Source organism: Macrotis lagotis, chromosome 2 (genome assembly GCF_037893015.1).
Source record: "Macrotis lagotis isolate mMagLag1 chromosome 2, bilby.v1.9.chrom.fasta, whole genome shotgun sequence".
NCBI lineage: Eukaryota > Metazoa > Chordata > Mammalia > Peramelemorphia > Peramelidae > Macrotis > Macrotis lagotis.
This window is the reverse complement of record NC_133659.1, coordinates 296,560,326-296,575,983: the sequence shown is the minus strand read 5'-3', so window position 1 is coordinate 296,575,983 and position 15,658 is coordinate 296,560,326. Positions and strand designations below refer to the sequence as shown.

General features: G+C 34.1%; 1 protein-coding gene across 5 annotated transcripts in view; it reads right to left on the bottom strand.

The window, feature by feature from the left end:
• ACSS3 (acyl-CoA synthetase short chain family member 3) overlaps positions 1–15,658 on the bottom strand; it is a 276,057-nt gene that overhangs the window by 52,629 nt on the left and 207,770 nt on the right. For all 5 annotated transcript variants that reach the window (XM_074226517.1, XM_074226518.1, XM_074226521.1 and 2 more), the window contains one exon: positions 1,397–1,492. In XM_074226517.1, the coding sequence (XP_074082618.1) occupies positions 1,397–1,492 (96 nt within the window). The remainder of the gene's footprint in view (positions 1–1,396; positions 1,493–15,658) is intronic.

The window sequence follows — 15,658 nt, the reverse complement described above, 5'->3', positions numbered from 1 at the left end:
CTAGGTTCTTTGAGTTTAAAAATATATTGATAGCTGTATTTCAATATAATTGCTTTCCTTTGCAATCTGGCATATCTTGTTTTATGCATTTAAAAACATTCTAAAAAAGAATTTGTAGTCTTCATCAGACTGCCAAAAGAGACCATGGAACAAAATTTTTAAAAAAGGTGAAGAATTGTTGTAATGTTTGAAGAACTATCAAAGAAACTGGAGGTGTCTAGCTTGATAAGACATAGACCATGGAGTTTGTCTGCAAGCATCTGGAAAATCAACATGAAGAAATAGTATTACATTTGTTCTATTTGGCCCTAGAGGGGAAAATGATGAACAATGGATGGAAATTATTTACAAATTTAGGATTGACAACATCAACCACAGCAAAAAAAGTATTTCTAATAATTCAAGTCAGCCAAAAGCAGAATAGCCTCCTTAGGGAGACAACCAATTCACCCTCATTGGAAACTTTAAGTTAGAGGTTGAATGAACAGTAGTAAAGGTTTTTTTTTTTAACATGTAATAAGACAATCATTCCTCTAACATAGATGAATATATATATTTACATATATATGCATATCTCTCTCTATATAAACAAAATATATATTCACTACCAGATAACATGAAAAAGGTGATGGTAAATGAAACTGTAAATCTATTATATACAACTTGCTATTTCTTTTAACTGTATAATAAAGTAAATATATTTTTAAAAGGAAATGCATTTTCAGGTATGAATTAGATTAAATGACCGCTTAGGTCCCTTCTAGTTTTGAAATTTGGCAATTCTATGAACTCCATTATTTAATTAGTGACTTGACTTTGGGTGAGTCATTTAATCTCACTGGGTCTCAGTTTCCTTACAGGGTAAGGAGGATGAAATGATTTCTAAGGTGTCTCTCTTAGCTCTAAGCATTGAATAATTCCATTTCTTTCTTGGTAATACATATATCTATTTGAAATATATTAGATTCCATTTATAACATTATTCTTTCTTATAAATTAGAAAATCAATGTGGAGTTTCATTAAGTCCCACAAAAACTTTCTAGAGAGAAAATGTTTCCTTATTATCGTTATTTGTATTTATTGCATGCCAACAATGTAAGAGTACAGATATATATATATATATATATATATATATATATATATAAAATAAGGACATAATTACAGCATATTATCTCTGCTCCTACTTAAGATGCCTTACAGTGACTCCCCCCCCCCCAGTTACAAGATGACATCTATTAAGGTCATATCTTGGAAAATTTATAGACATATCTACACTCTCAAATTCTTAAAAAAAATCAAGAACATAAATCCAACAGAACCTATAATTTAATTAACTAGCTACTTCTTTAGGAACAAAATAGGAAGTAGTTTGTTAAAATTATCATGTATTCTTACCATTGTATCCTGGTACAGATTTTCCTGCTTGTCCTGGGGGAGGTGTTTTTGAATTTCCTAAACCAATACATGAGGCTGTAATTGGGGATCCAGTCTCTAGAAAAATAAGAGAGTAAATTATTATTAGTCAAAACTTTAAATCAATAGCTGCCAATTAATAGAACACATTGATATAGCACATTTTACAGTTTGAAAGGGGCTTTCTTTATAAAAAGCCTGTGAGGCAAATAGTTTAAGAATGGTAGATCCAAAAGAAAGTAAGTGCCTTAACCAAGATTTCAATCTAGGAAATGGTGGAGCATAGGTCTTCTGACTCTAAATCCCATTTGCTAATTAGGGAAAGTACAGCTTGAGGCTCCTCTAGGGGAGAAATTTGTTTTTAAACTTAAAGCATATAAATAGAGTATTTTTTCTTGTAGTAAAAAAGAGGATATTAAATTAAAGAAACATCCTCATAAGACAAAAATTAAGTGACCCTTTTAATCTAATAAGACATAGGGAAATACTAAAAGATCACTTAAAAAAAACCCATTTTCTTGGCTCTCATAACAGATAGGTGAATGCATTATTATGGGTGAGTAACTGGTAACTTTGAGCATCTGGGTGGATAGAATGCCAGATCTGAGTCAGGAAGACTCATATTCTGGAGTTCCAATCCAGCCTTAGATACTTATGACTGTTTGCACAGAAAAACCACAAGAGGAGTCACAAAGAATTGGACACAACTGAAAAAAAGCAAACAACAAAACGGGTACTCACTAGCTAAAAATTTTGGAACGGGGTAAATAAAACAGAGTATTTCTATCTCTAACATTGATCCTGCCACAGTTTAATGTTATCTTCAACACCATAAAATCCATATTTCAACGTTTTCTATGTACATAAGCTCTTGATCTCCAAACAAATCAGATCAGTGGCAAAGATCTAGCTTCCTGGGGAGCACTCTCCAGCAGTGAAGCTTGCTATTTTTTTTAAAGTTATGCAGAATTGGAGAAGTACTTTAAAAATTGTGGAGATGTATTTAGCATTTTAATTTTCTTAACAGTTCATTTTACCCTTATGTATAATATAAATATGATATATGCACACATACATATTCATTTATGCCCATTGTGCCATACCTGAATGTTTGTGCAAATATAGGCAAAGCATATTTACACATGCCAAATAAACATAAACATATCCACACACATATATGCCAATGCAAATAGTATGCAATATATATTTGTTTGCATGTTGTTTCCTTCATTAGATAGTAAGTTTTTTAAGGACAAGAAGTGTTTTTTGTCTCCTTTTCTATCCTAGACATTTACCATAATTAGAAGGTAGACACGTATACACAGACATACATATACACATATACAAGCAAATATGTTCATGGTTATATATATATATATATATATATATATATATATATTCTATAAACTCACATACAAATATACATGTATATATACATATATTTGGAAGGCCATATACAATACAGATATACACTATTCACATACATGCACATGTTATTATATTAATTATATTATATTATATTTATTATATTATATTATATCATGTCATGTCATCTTATCTTATGTTATATTATATTGCATTATTATGTACATACACACACACACACACACACACACACACACACACACAAAATGTAAGAAAGGGGATTTTCTAATGGTATCAGGGAAGCCTTTGGCGAGGAGACACCATTTTCATTGCACTGAAAAAGATGAGTAGGAATTCAATAGACAACTCAGGGGACAGAGGTCATCTTAGGAGTCAAAGTGCAAAGATGAAGGCATGTAAGACATATTCAGAATGAAGGAAATTCATACATAATAGTATGTTAAAAACCAATTATTAATTCAATTCATCCTTTTTTCCCCCCTTTTTGTAAAGATCTAGCTCCTAAAAAGACCAGCCAGGCTCTGAAAGTCATAGTTGAGTATCAGGATCTCTCTTAGCTCACTAGGTATTGCTGCCTGCCTTAGTTGGGGCTTGGCCCACCCAAATGGAATCCTAGTTTTTTGTTTACTCTGTAAAGAGAATCCAAACTGAGCTGGTGGATGATAGCCAGAGAGAATCATGTGTCCTTGGTCACTTCAGTTTTTATCTAGGGCCACCTAGCTCATGAAGGAGAAGTAAAAACAGAGAGACTTGATAGGGTGACCAGATTTCAGGATAGGGCTCAAACTCACGACTAGTCATGATACCTTGACTGAACAACCCTCTTGAAAATGAAGTAGGGGAGGGCTAAGGACTCTTAGTCCATCTCTTCATTAAAAGTCTACCAATCAGGGCGGCTAGGTGGCACAGTAGATAGAACACTGGCTCTGGAATCAGGAGTACTTGGGTTCAAATTCAGCCTCAGACATTTAATAATTACCTAGCTTTGTGGCCTTGGGCAAGCCACTTAACCCCTTTTGCCTTAAAAAAAACCCCTAAAAAAAGCTCTACCAATCAAAGTGGCTTTTCACATGTCAGGGAAGTTCCCTATCAGAATTTAAATGTTCTTCATTTTTGTCTTTAGTTACTGAGAGACACCACTGACTATGAAATTATTAATTACTGGTCACTGGAACTAATAAATTCAATTTTAAAACTAGGAAACTTTGTGTCTAAGAATTTTATTCACCACAAGAGTATAGAGTGTTTGAGTTTGTTCTGAATATAAAGTGTGTGGAAAAGAAGAATATAAGTCATGAAAGGCATGATAGCATCCAATTGTATAAAGTATTGAATTCCAAGGAAAAAAAAAGAGCTTAAGATCTACCTGAGAGACCACTGGGATCTTTTATTGGTCAGACCAACACATGAGGCAGCATAGTATAAAAGATAAATTAAAGAGTAGAGAATTGAAAAAGCCTTTATAAATGATCTAGATGTATGACAATGAGTGCCTATACTAAGGTAGGGCGAAAGGAAAAGAGAGGAGGGGGCATAAGTGTTATTGCCATGGTAGAATGGCGAGGATTGGGTAGTCAATTGGATATTATGTGGAGGAAGAGGAAAAAGTCAGACATTATCCAAGCAGAGGCCTAAGATTTAGGGATCCAGAGTTCCAGTTCTTAGAGTAACATATGTGGAATCTGGAATTTAGGGTTTTTTTGTTTTTGCTAGACCTATGATTTCAATGGTATAAGGACCTCCTGATGAGAAATGAACTTCTTTACTTTCTTTATAGAAATATTAAGTATTGCTGCATTTAATGATTATTTGTAGATGTGTCTTAGTCTTTCCTTGGGTTCAAAGCTCCAATTGAACCCCAAATCTCTCCTTCCCCCAAGTGTCTAGGAGAGTGCTCTGTGCACAGATGTTTGGTAAAATGTCTGTTGAATGGATTTGAGTTGTTATATATTGAGCCACAGAGTTCTGGAATTAATTTATAGAGGAAACAAAAGATATTTTCCATAATTCAATCTGAAAATTCTCAAACATGTTAATTTCATGAGCATTCTATAAATTTGCTCTCAATATTAACTTGAGACTTGGTGTCAAAAATGGTTTAAATACTTTCTATCACTATTTGAATAGTGTTGAGTAAGTCATATAAACTTTCTGGGCGTCAGTTCCCTCATCTGTCTAACGTGGGAGCTGGATTAAATAGACCCTAAATCTCCTTCCAGCTTTAAATCTAGGATCACTTGAACCTCCCCAGCCCCAAATAAACTCAAGAAGTGAAGCAGCATTTCAGTGATGTTTGTAAGACATGATAATGTTTCTTCTTTCCACCTCCCAATTTCTAAGCTGATCAGATAACTACCTCCTTGGATAATAGCTCAGTATTATTTACCATAAGCCCTGGTTGTGTGTCCCACCACTGATCCTTGGCAGCAGGGACACTGTGGATCCATAGGCTTCCTTATGTTATTTATCAACTGTAGCTGAATCTTTGAATGAGAAGAGTGGCCAATCCAAGATATGCTACCACAAAAGAACTGATTTATTTTTTATTTTTTTAGGGATTTTTTTAAGTTTTTTTTTTTTTTGGCAAGGCAATGGGGTTAAGTGACTTGCCCAAGACCACACAGCTAGGTAATTATTAAGTGTCTGAGACCATTGTGAACTCAGGTACTCCTGACTACAGGGCCAGTGCTCTATCCACTACGCCACCTAGCTGCCCCAAAAGAACTGGTTTTTAAGAGAATGATACAAATAGAGGATGCTTAGAGGGTAGAAATTTTAAAAAAGGAATTAGATGTACTAATTAGATGGATCAGACAAGTTTTTGCTGTTTTTCCCCCAGTTTGGAAAAAAAATATTTTAACCTAACTATCTTTTCATCAAATTTCACTTAGATATAGAGATAATGTTACACTAGAACTTGGGGGCAACTAGGAAGACTCATCTTCCTGAGTTCAAATCTGATCTCAGACACTAGCTATGTGACTCTGGGTAAGTCGCTTAACACTTCTTACCTCAATTTCCTCATTTATAAAATGAACTGCAGAAGGAAATGGCAAACCACTTCAATCTCTTGCTAAAAAACAAAATTCCAAATGTAGTCCTAGAGAGTCAAATATATCTGAACAACAATTGTATTAGAATTCAATCTTTAGTATCCTTCACTCCACTTGCCTCAGAAATTATTTTCTAATATTTTGTATTAACCAGGTATGTGTTGTGGCTCTCCAGTGAAATATAAGTTCCTTAGGGGTAGTAGATATTCATGAAATTCCCGCTGAATCAAATTCCATCGGCTCCATGTATGATTTATGAACAGATCTCTGTAGGGTGAATTATTAATTTTCTGGGGGTATAGTAAAAGAAAAACAATTTCAGGAACTTGCTAACTTTTTTTTAACAACTTCAACTTTTGTTTATCCACCTTTATTTTCCAATACATTGCTTCAACTCCTCCTCCTCTATCCAGTAATTCTTTATAATAAAGAATTTTAAAGGATTAAAAACAAAAAGGTCAGTAAAATGAACACATTAATGAAATATGACAAGATAAGGGAAATACTATGTCCTACCTCTCCAGTCCCTCACCTCAGAATGAATGCAGTTGTATTCCTAAATTTCTCCTTTGGAATCAACCTTGTTCATTAGAATTCTGTGACTAGGATTTTCTAAGCCATACATTCTTAAAGATGCATGTATTCTTTCGCAGTTTTATTTTGAAGAAGAAAAATAATTAAAGCAAAACACTGTTGCCAAGTATAAACAGAAGAAAGGATTACCTAAATCTCTGCTAATATTTAATTACAATTGTATAATGAATGCAGACATGGTACATCCTTTTCTGTAAGTCCGAAGAAGTAATGTAAGGTCTTCCTGGGCATCTGGCACGCATTCATATGTGGGACAGAATAAAACAATGTTGAAAAACATATCATTAACTAGTAAATATAGAAAAAAGAGAAATTGCTAAGTTTTACAATCAAATATGCACACCATCATGCTGTGTGTTGATATGTGTGAAATTATAATTCAGCTCTAGAGAATATATATGTATATATTTTCCTATAATAAGTTGAACTAATTTGACCTCAATTTAAAAAACCAGCAATGAAATAATAGGATAATCCCCTGCTGGTTACCATAAATAGAAAGCACAAGTTTCCATGTTTTGAACATTTGTCATTTAAATAATTTCTTTGTTTGTACATTTTGCTACATTCTCCACTCAGTTGTAAAAGTGATTTTTCTGAAGCGTAGGTTTGATCATGTTAGCCTCCTACTTCATAATTTCCAGTGGTTCCTTTTCACTTCCAGGATCAAATATAAAATTGTCTGTTTGGCATTCAAAATCATTTATTTACCTCTCCTCCCCACCTTTCCAATCTCTTTAATCCTTATACCCTGCTCCTTTTAAACTCTTTGGTATAGTAACACTGGCTTCCTTCCCATTCCTCAAACAAAATGCTCCCTTTCCCAACTACAGGCATTTTTTTTTCAGAATATTTTGTAAGCATGCAATATTCTTGGTCCCCACCTCTGTCCCCTGGCTTTCTTTGCTTTCTTCAAGTCATAGTTAAAATCCCACCTTCTCAAAGAAACTTTCCTCAATCCCTCTTAATTCTAATTCCTTCTCTATGTCGAATACTTCCAATTTATCATATTTATAAATAACTGCTTGAACATAGTTATTTTCATGTTGTCTCTACACTAGAGTCTAGACTCCTTGAGGGCAAGGACTATCTTTTGATCTTCAGGACTTAGCACATTTTTTAAATTACTCAGTATTTTATTTATTTTTCTAAATATATGCAAAGATAGTTTTCAAAAATCATTTTTTATAAGATTTTGAGTTCTACATGTCTCTCTCTCTCCTCTTCCCTCCCCTCTCCCCTGAAAGAAAGCAATATGATATAGGTTTTATATGTGTGTGTGCGTGTGTGTGTGTGTGTGTAAACTCTGAACCTAATTCAAAAAGGGGGGGGAAACATTAGAGGAGAAGAACAACTATTAAAAATTGAAAATAATAAGCTTTGAGTCTGCTTTTAAATTCCATAATTCCTTCTCTGGATATGGATGCAATTTTCCATTACAAGCCTGTTAGAATTGTCTTTGATTATTATGCTGTTTAAATGAGTAAGTCCATTAGAGTTGACCATCATCCAATGTTACTGTTGGTGTGTACAATGTTCTCCAGTTTCTGCTCACTTCACTCGGCACTAGTTCATGTGACTCTTTCCAAGCTATTCTGAAGTCCTGTCCCTCATGGTTTCTTAAAGAACAATAATTATTAACAAATAGTAAGCACTCAATAAATGTGTCTCATTATATTCCTCAATCCCCTTCCTATACTCTATGTTCCAGTTGAATTGATCCCTCGGTTCCAGGTACTCATCACTGAATTTGCCATCTCTATGACTTGGCTAAGGCCATCCACTATGCCTTGAGTGGGCTTTCTCCTCATCTCCATTTCAAAGAATCCATCACTTTCTTCAAAACATAACTCAAACATGATGATCTTCATAAAGCCTTATTTAATTCCTCTATGCTAGTGTCAACTCTTCCAAGTGATCATATATTTAGCTATATTGCATTTATTTTACATAAATTTTTATTCATACATGTCCTCCTGACATTGTATAAATTCCTTGAGAGCATGGTTTCCTCCTTCTCTTCCTCCTTTCTCTCCCTCTATCTTCTTCCATAGGGAATGGGGACATTTAGTCTGGTGATGCCAATGCAGGACTAGAAATTTAATAAATCTAGGAGTTTATTAGGGGTGAATTAATTAAATATTTGATCAATTATAGCAGGTTAATTTTTAAATTGATAATATTGTTTGCTTTTTGCAAGGCAATGGGGTTAAGTGACTTGCCCAAGGTCACACAGCTAGATAATTATTACATGTATGAGGCCAGATTGGAACTCAGGTCCTCCTGACTCCAGGGCCGGTGCTCTATCCACTGTGCCACTTAGCTGCCCCCTAAATTGATAATTTTGTATGATCCTCAAATGATGTTAAAAATATTCAAATGGTCATTGGCAGAAAAAAAGTTCCCTACCTCTACTATCAAAATACCAAGCTTACAATTAAGTGCTTGCTGATCAACTGATTTGAAATCCTGAGACAGCTCTTAGGATTTTGGACTAGCTTGGTATATTTGGTTCAGGATAGCAAGGGCACAGAAATGGCAATTCTTTGGCAGAATCCTTGGACTTCTCTCAAAGTAGTCCTAAACCTTCTGAAAACTCCTGAACCATTCAAAAGTTTACCCATCCAAATACCTACACCACCAACACTCAGAACCCTTTGAATTTTCAAAGCTGGTGTCATTACTGTCTCCTTTTTTGGACATAGTTTACCAACTTGCCTTATGAATCTAATTCAAAATTTCATTGCCCTCAAGTTGCCAAAATCTGAAATATTATTTCAAGGATCTGTGACTGAGTCCACATGGATACTCTATCAACCAATAGATGACGCAAACTCTCCCCAAAAGTCCTCCTTCCAAATCACACTCATTTTCAATCCTCTGATACTTGAGCTTTCCAAAAGCTAGGACTGTCCTTCTCTAATGCCATCTTATGTTAGGGAAGCCAGCCTGGCTTCTTGAAGCCTCTACTAGTGGAATGCCAATGTTCTACCATTCTCCCAAGCTATAAGGTCTTCAATAAATGCTGTAAGGGTTAAGATGCTGAAATTAAAGCATCTTAATTAAGATGGCTAAAAATTATCATTGGTCCTACATAGGCTACAACTAATTAGCTTATCATTAGTCCCAGTGAAAAAGGGTGACCTATGCAGCACAGATCTGGAGAAGAGTTTAAAGATAACTGAACATAACAAGGAAAGATAGATTCCTTAAGACCCTGGAGCTGAACGCATCCTTTCACACTTAGCTAGATTGCTTTATGGATGGGCAAGCACCAAAGCTGACATGAGGCTTGTACTCAAAACTCATCCAAATTGGTAGAACCAGTGAGAATTAAGGCCACACCAGCAGAGTCTTTTTTGGGAACCAGGGTTCCTTCCACACCATGATGAAGCTTCAGGGGAAAATGCCAACAGAATTAAAAACATTTTAAAAAATGCTGCATACACACATTTTACTTACTTACAAATAATTTTCTTCCTACAAAATGAGCATATATTCAATTTGACAGTTATTTCCTGAGCATCTGCTCAGGTGCCCATGGATACTTCTTGAGATGTAAACGTGCAAAAGATTCTGAAAAGCTCAAAGACAATATGAAATGAATGAGAATAAAGAAAGCTAACTTAAACCTAAGCTAAATTAAGAAAGTCCTAAGGATCTGGGTGAGGGAGATTTCAGTCCTATTGAACTCAGACCTGGAACACTGTATTTAAACAAACATGACACCTGGGCACCTCACACTATTGATTAAATAGGAATATTTCAATCCATCAAAAAAAAAACCCAAACCAGAATTTTTGCATATAAATTGTTATGTGACTAACTCTCCCTCCTCCAAACCCACAACCCCCCATATTTATACTAGTGTCTTTTAATATTCATTTGTTTATAGAAAGATAAATAAAATATTTTATTTATATTAACATAATAAAATATTTTTAATTAAAAAGTCAATTCATTTCAAGGATGATTCAGTCAATTCACATCACTATCCCAGTCAATCTACACCATTATCCCAAACTCCAAGTATAGGATGCTGCCCCAAAATGCATTTAATAAATAAGAATCTCTGCCAGCCTATTTATCCTGTGAAGTCATTTACTTTGCAAAGATTGTTGATCTATAACCTTTAGTGAAGCGATGACCAAGAGAAGGAAAATAAGTTAATTATTTAGGGGTGGAGATTAAGAAAGGCAAGTAGGTTCTGTATATTTAGTTTACTGCTAATGCTTGTGGTTCATGAAGTTAATTATTTTCAGGATATGCCTTACAGTCTTGTGAGTCTGTTAATTGCTTTCCACAGCTCTACTGCGTTTAGCATAATATTTATTTATATGAACTTTTCTAAAAACTTCCTACTTTCAAGATCCAGTTCATTTATCTTCTGAGACTGAATATACACAAGCCATCTGTTCAGTCCAATCATTAAGTCTATAAATTTTGTTATAGAAATTAAAAGATTGAAATGGGTGCCCAATGATTGGAAAATGGATGACTCAATGGTGGCATATGAATAAGAGTAGAATTCTATTAATATCCATGTCATGAAGAAGCTATTGCTTGGACCCTTATAAAATTGGCACTGGAGTGCTATTCTCACCATAGTGATATTAGGTTAAGGCTATCATAAACCTGGAAATTTTTCACTGGTACATAGCTTCATGCTCCATGGTACCTAATGGACACTGATCTTTAGTTGATTTTTTCCTTGATATTAATGCCTCTAAGAATGGAATGGGATTTTCAATCCAGACTACTGTTCGACAGTTCATTTTTAAAGGTCTAAGCCAAATACCACTAAAATACTTACAAAATCATCAATTTACAAAGCCAGCATGCCTGCCAATTGTTGTTTGAATGCAAATGGTCAAGAGAAGAGACTGGCTGTAGTACCAAGAAGGAATAAATCTTATTTCTTTTATATTTGAAGTTGGGAATTCTATTTTGTGACAGAAAGAACAGAGTTAGAGAGACTTTATTCTGCTTCTTTGTAATGAAAACTTTTTTTTTGTTAATTTAGAAAATTATTGAGTCTTATTGGAGGGGGCAATGTTTTTACTTTTTACACATGGCTAAAAAAATCTCATTCTTTTAGAAACGACATACATGGAGAATTATATAACTGATGGAGTACACTGAACTTTAGAACTAATTATCTAACTATCTAGAGTACCTGAATGATACCTATACAATTGTACTTGTAATCAAAGAACTATAAATACAGAGTAATCAATTGAAATGATTGAACACAAGTGACTCCATGGCTAATGGGGTGCTAGGTATGGCATCAGAAAGACCTGGTTTCATATTCCACCTTCCACACAGTAACTATAAGACCCTAGGAAAGTCACTGAATCACTCCATTCCTCAGTTTCATTGTATACCAAATGAAGAAATTGTACTCAAAGGTTTCTAAGATTCCTTTCAACTTTAAAGCTATCATCCCATCAATAAATGAAACAATGAGATACTGAAGGTATGTAATGCTGCCTACATTGTCAGGTGGAATAAATTTTTTTCTGGATGATGTTGCTTAACTGCTATTCTTCATTGCAAGGAGTAAAGGTGATATAACCTGAAATGAATTTACTATTAATCAAAGAATTATAAAAATTAAAAAAGAAATTAAATAAAAAACAGGAATAGAAATGATTCACTCTGTCTATAAATGAGACACTCCGTGTGGATTGTGACCTGATAAGACCAATCAATAGAGAATGGCTTAGCAGCTTTTAATATGATTACATATTCAGAAAGTCACATTAATCTGTATTCATCACATAGTGCCAAACATCCTTCATCAATAGTAGTCTCAAATATTTCTCTCTCTCCCCTCTCATTGTCTCTCTGTCTCACTTTGTCTGTCTCTCTCTCTCTCACTCTCTGAGCAAGAGTGTGGTAGATAGGAGAGAAAACACCAGACAAGCCAACTGGACTTTATATAAATTCACCTAGATATATTTGGGGTAGTAATAGGAAATTCTATCACTGGCTAAACAGCAGAAAACCCAAATCAATACTTCATTTAAAAGAGGAAGAGAAAGGCCTGCAATTCAACAGGGTTTATGTGGAAAAGAAACAGGTCACCCTGCAGATAATCTAGAATTATCAGTATACAATAAGAAAGGAAAATAAAAATAGCAGGGATGATATACTAAAGTTGAATGAAAGGAAAAATTAGAGTAGATGGTAATAGAAATGTACAGTTTGCCACACAATAAGCATTTTATAAATACCTTTAAAAATTTTTTTCTCCAGTAATGGTGTAAGTGAAAGACCACTATATCTGATATCAGAGAACACGGGTTGAAATCATAGCTAATCCCATAATCTTGGGCAGATTTCTCTGAATCTTCATTAGCAAAATGAATTATACCAAATCAATTCTCAAAAATCTTCAGGATGGGTATGTTGGGTGCTGCGATAGTGGGAAAATCAGGGTCCCTCTGCACTTTACAAATATTACCTCATTTGATTCTTACAAGAACCTTTTGTAGCATATGCTATTATTACAGTTGAGGAAATAAGGCACAGAGAGGTAAAATGAATTGCCCAAGGTCACATTAGAATTTCCTCATCCCAAGTCCAGTGATTTATTCATTGCACCATCTAGCTGCTGTCACAATCAAAACTTCACAAATTTTTATAGTATAGATATGCTAGATATATTGCCAACTGTGCAGAGATATAAAAGTTTAAAAATTACTAAAACTTAGACCTTCCACATTTAGAATATAGATAAATCCAGATTCTTAAGGACCTTCCCATTCAAGTAAGCTTTGACCCAGTAACATAATTCATGTCTCCCTATAAACATAAATTTCATATTTTTATATATTAATAACATAAATTAGGTTTATGCACACAAACATATGCCTACATACATATATACCACATAGAACATGCATGCACAAATATGTATATATTTATATGTATATGCCTTCTAAGACTTTATTTTTGTTTTCCATAATGTTCCTAGTTGCAAGACCAGCCATTTTTCCTGTATCTCTGTCTTTCTATGTATGTATGTGTGTATATATATATCACACCTAAACACACATTCATGCATATGTATATACATATATATATGTATGTATATATATATATATATACAGTTTTAAGCTTATTAAAGTTCAAGATTTTTAGGAAATTTTGTGGGTTCATGAAAAACAAATAAACAAACAAATAAATAAATGGAGGAAAGGGAAGAGAGGAAAGAATTAGGAAGAGGAGGAGGTTGAAAGGAGAGGAAAACGAGGGGGGAAAGGGAAAAAGAAAATGAAGTAGAAAAGTGCCTGAGTTTAAAAAAAAAGCCTGTCATAGCTTACTTACTGTTGGTATAGTCTTTGAGAACCCAGAATCACTAACAGACAAGAATAGGGCATGCATGTGTGTGTGTGTATTTACACATGCATGTACACGTATATATAAAAATATAAAATATGTGTATGTATTTTTGCATGGATATATACATATATAGATATACATGTATATATGTTTGCATATATGTGTGTGTGTGTATATATGGAGATATACATCTATATCTCTATCTATCCATGTATATCTATGTCTATGTCTATGTCCATGTCTATGTCTATATATATCTATAGCTCATCATGTTAAAATCAGACTAGCAAGAAGCCTGCCATGGAAGGAACTTATATTACTACTCTTGATTAGCATTATAATTACATTTGATTATAAACTCAATGTCTTCTTTATAGACTCTAACATCATTCATCTTATTTCTGCTTCTCCAGATGAGAACTAATACTCCAGAAACTGTTCAGGGAAAGACTGGTCAGGTTTTTTGGTCCACTATTTATTAAGTTCAGGAATATATGAATTTTTTTAAACCACTGTAAATATGCTAATGTAAAGAACAACATATGATATAGAGGCAAGGGAAATGAAGAAAGGTTATCTTGTTGCTGCTGGCAAATTTTTTAAAACAGTTGCCCTGTATCTCTACCAATAAGTCTGAAATGCCCTTAAGGGTTTTGGACAAGTGAACTCCTACTGCTTTTGACAAGGCAGACCTGCTTCTCTCATTATTGTTCCATAGGCACCAAACCTTAATTGCATGGATTTAGAAAGGAGAGACCCATGATGAAAGCTGAACTTCTGAAAATGAAATCAACTCCAAAAACTAGGAATATTGAGTCACTCTAAGCTTAAGAACATTATGGGCATAGGAATAATTTGTAAAGAGATTTTTTCTCTCTACATCTGAATTCAGATCAAATCCTACAAATAATTTGAATGGTGGCAACAGATACAAAAGAGATGTGTTCATATCTTCATGTATAAATAATTAAATTTGTTGGTCAACAATCATTTATGTATTAATCACTTATTAAATGATGGACCAGGACATCTTTTAAAATATCTAATAATTCAAATAATTTGAAGTTTAAATGGATGAATTAATTAATAAAGATGAAACATAAGATCATATTTTTATTGGGTTTATGTATGCTAAGCCATGACTCTATTTCTGGATTCCTAATATTAGAGACAAAAGTATAAAGTAGCAACTTTTCCACTTATAATCTTTTTTTTTGGCAAGGTAATGGGGTTAAGTGACTAGCCTGATGTCACACAGCTAGGCAATTAGTAAGTGTCTGAGGTTGGATTTGAACTCAGGTACTCCTGACTCCAGGACCAGTGCTCTATCCACTGTGCCACCTAGCTGCCCCTTCCATTTATAATCTTAACCCCAAATCTAATATAAACTTTTTTTTTTCTCAAGTCAGACCATAAAATGAATTAAGTCATGAAACATGATAAGTACCAGAGAAGGAAATCAACCAAGTCAAGAGTTTGTTGCTCACCTAAAGGAAGGGGCACAATTTCTCCCTATGCCCAAGGGAGACCTTGAAGGACGACATGCTCACTTCGGAATTAAGATCTCAGTAAGGATCATTTTAGGGCATCGTGGTATTTGTCCCATTCATGAGAGTATTTTCCTGAAAATCTGTAGGATACTATGAAAATCTCAGGAGTATCATGCCTAGCCATGACTAGCACCTCATGGCTACCTTAATTGTCCTTTTTGGACTCATTCACTCTGCTCTCTTGCCTTCCACATTTCACACATACCCTGATAATTAGTGACCTTATCCAAGAATGCCATCATGCTGTGAACTCAGACATAGTCTTTTTGGGAAATATATTCTAAAATAGAGATTGCTAATCTAAAATTCAT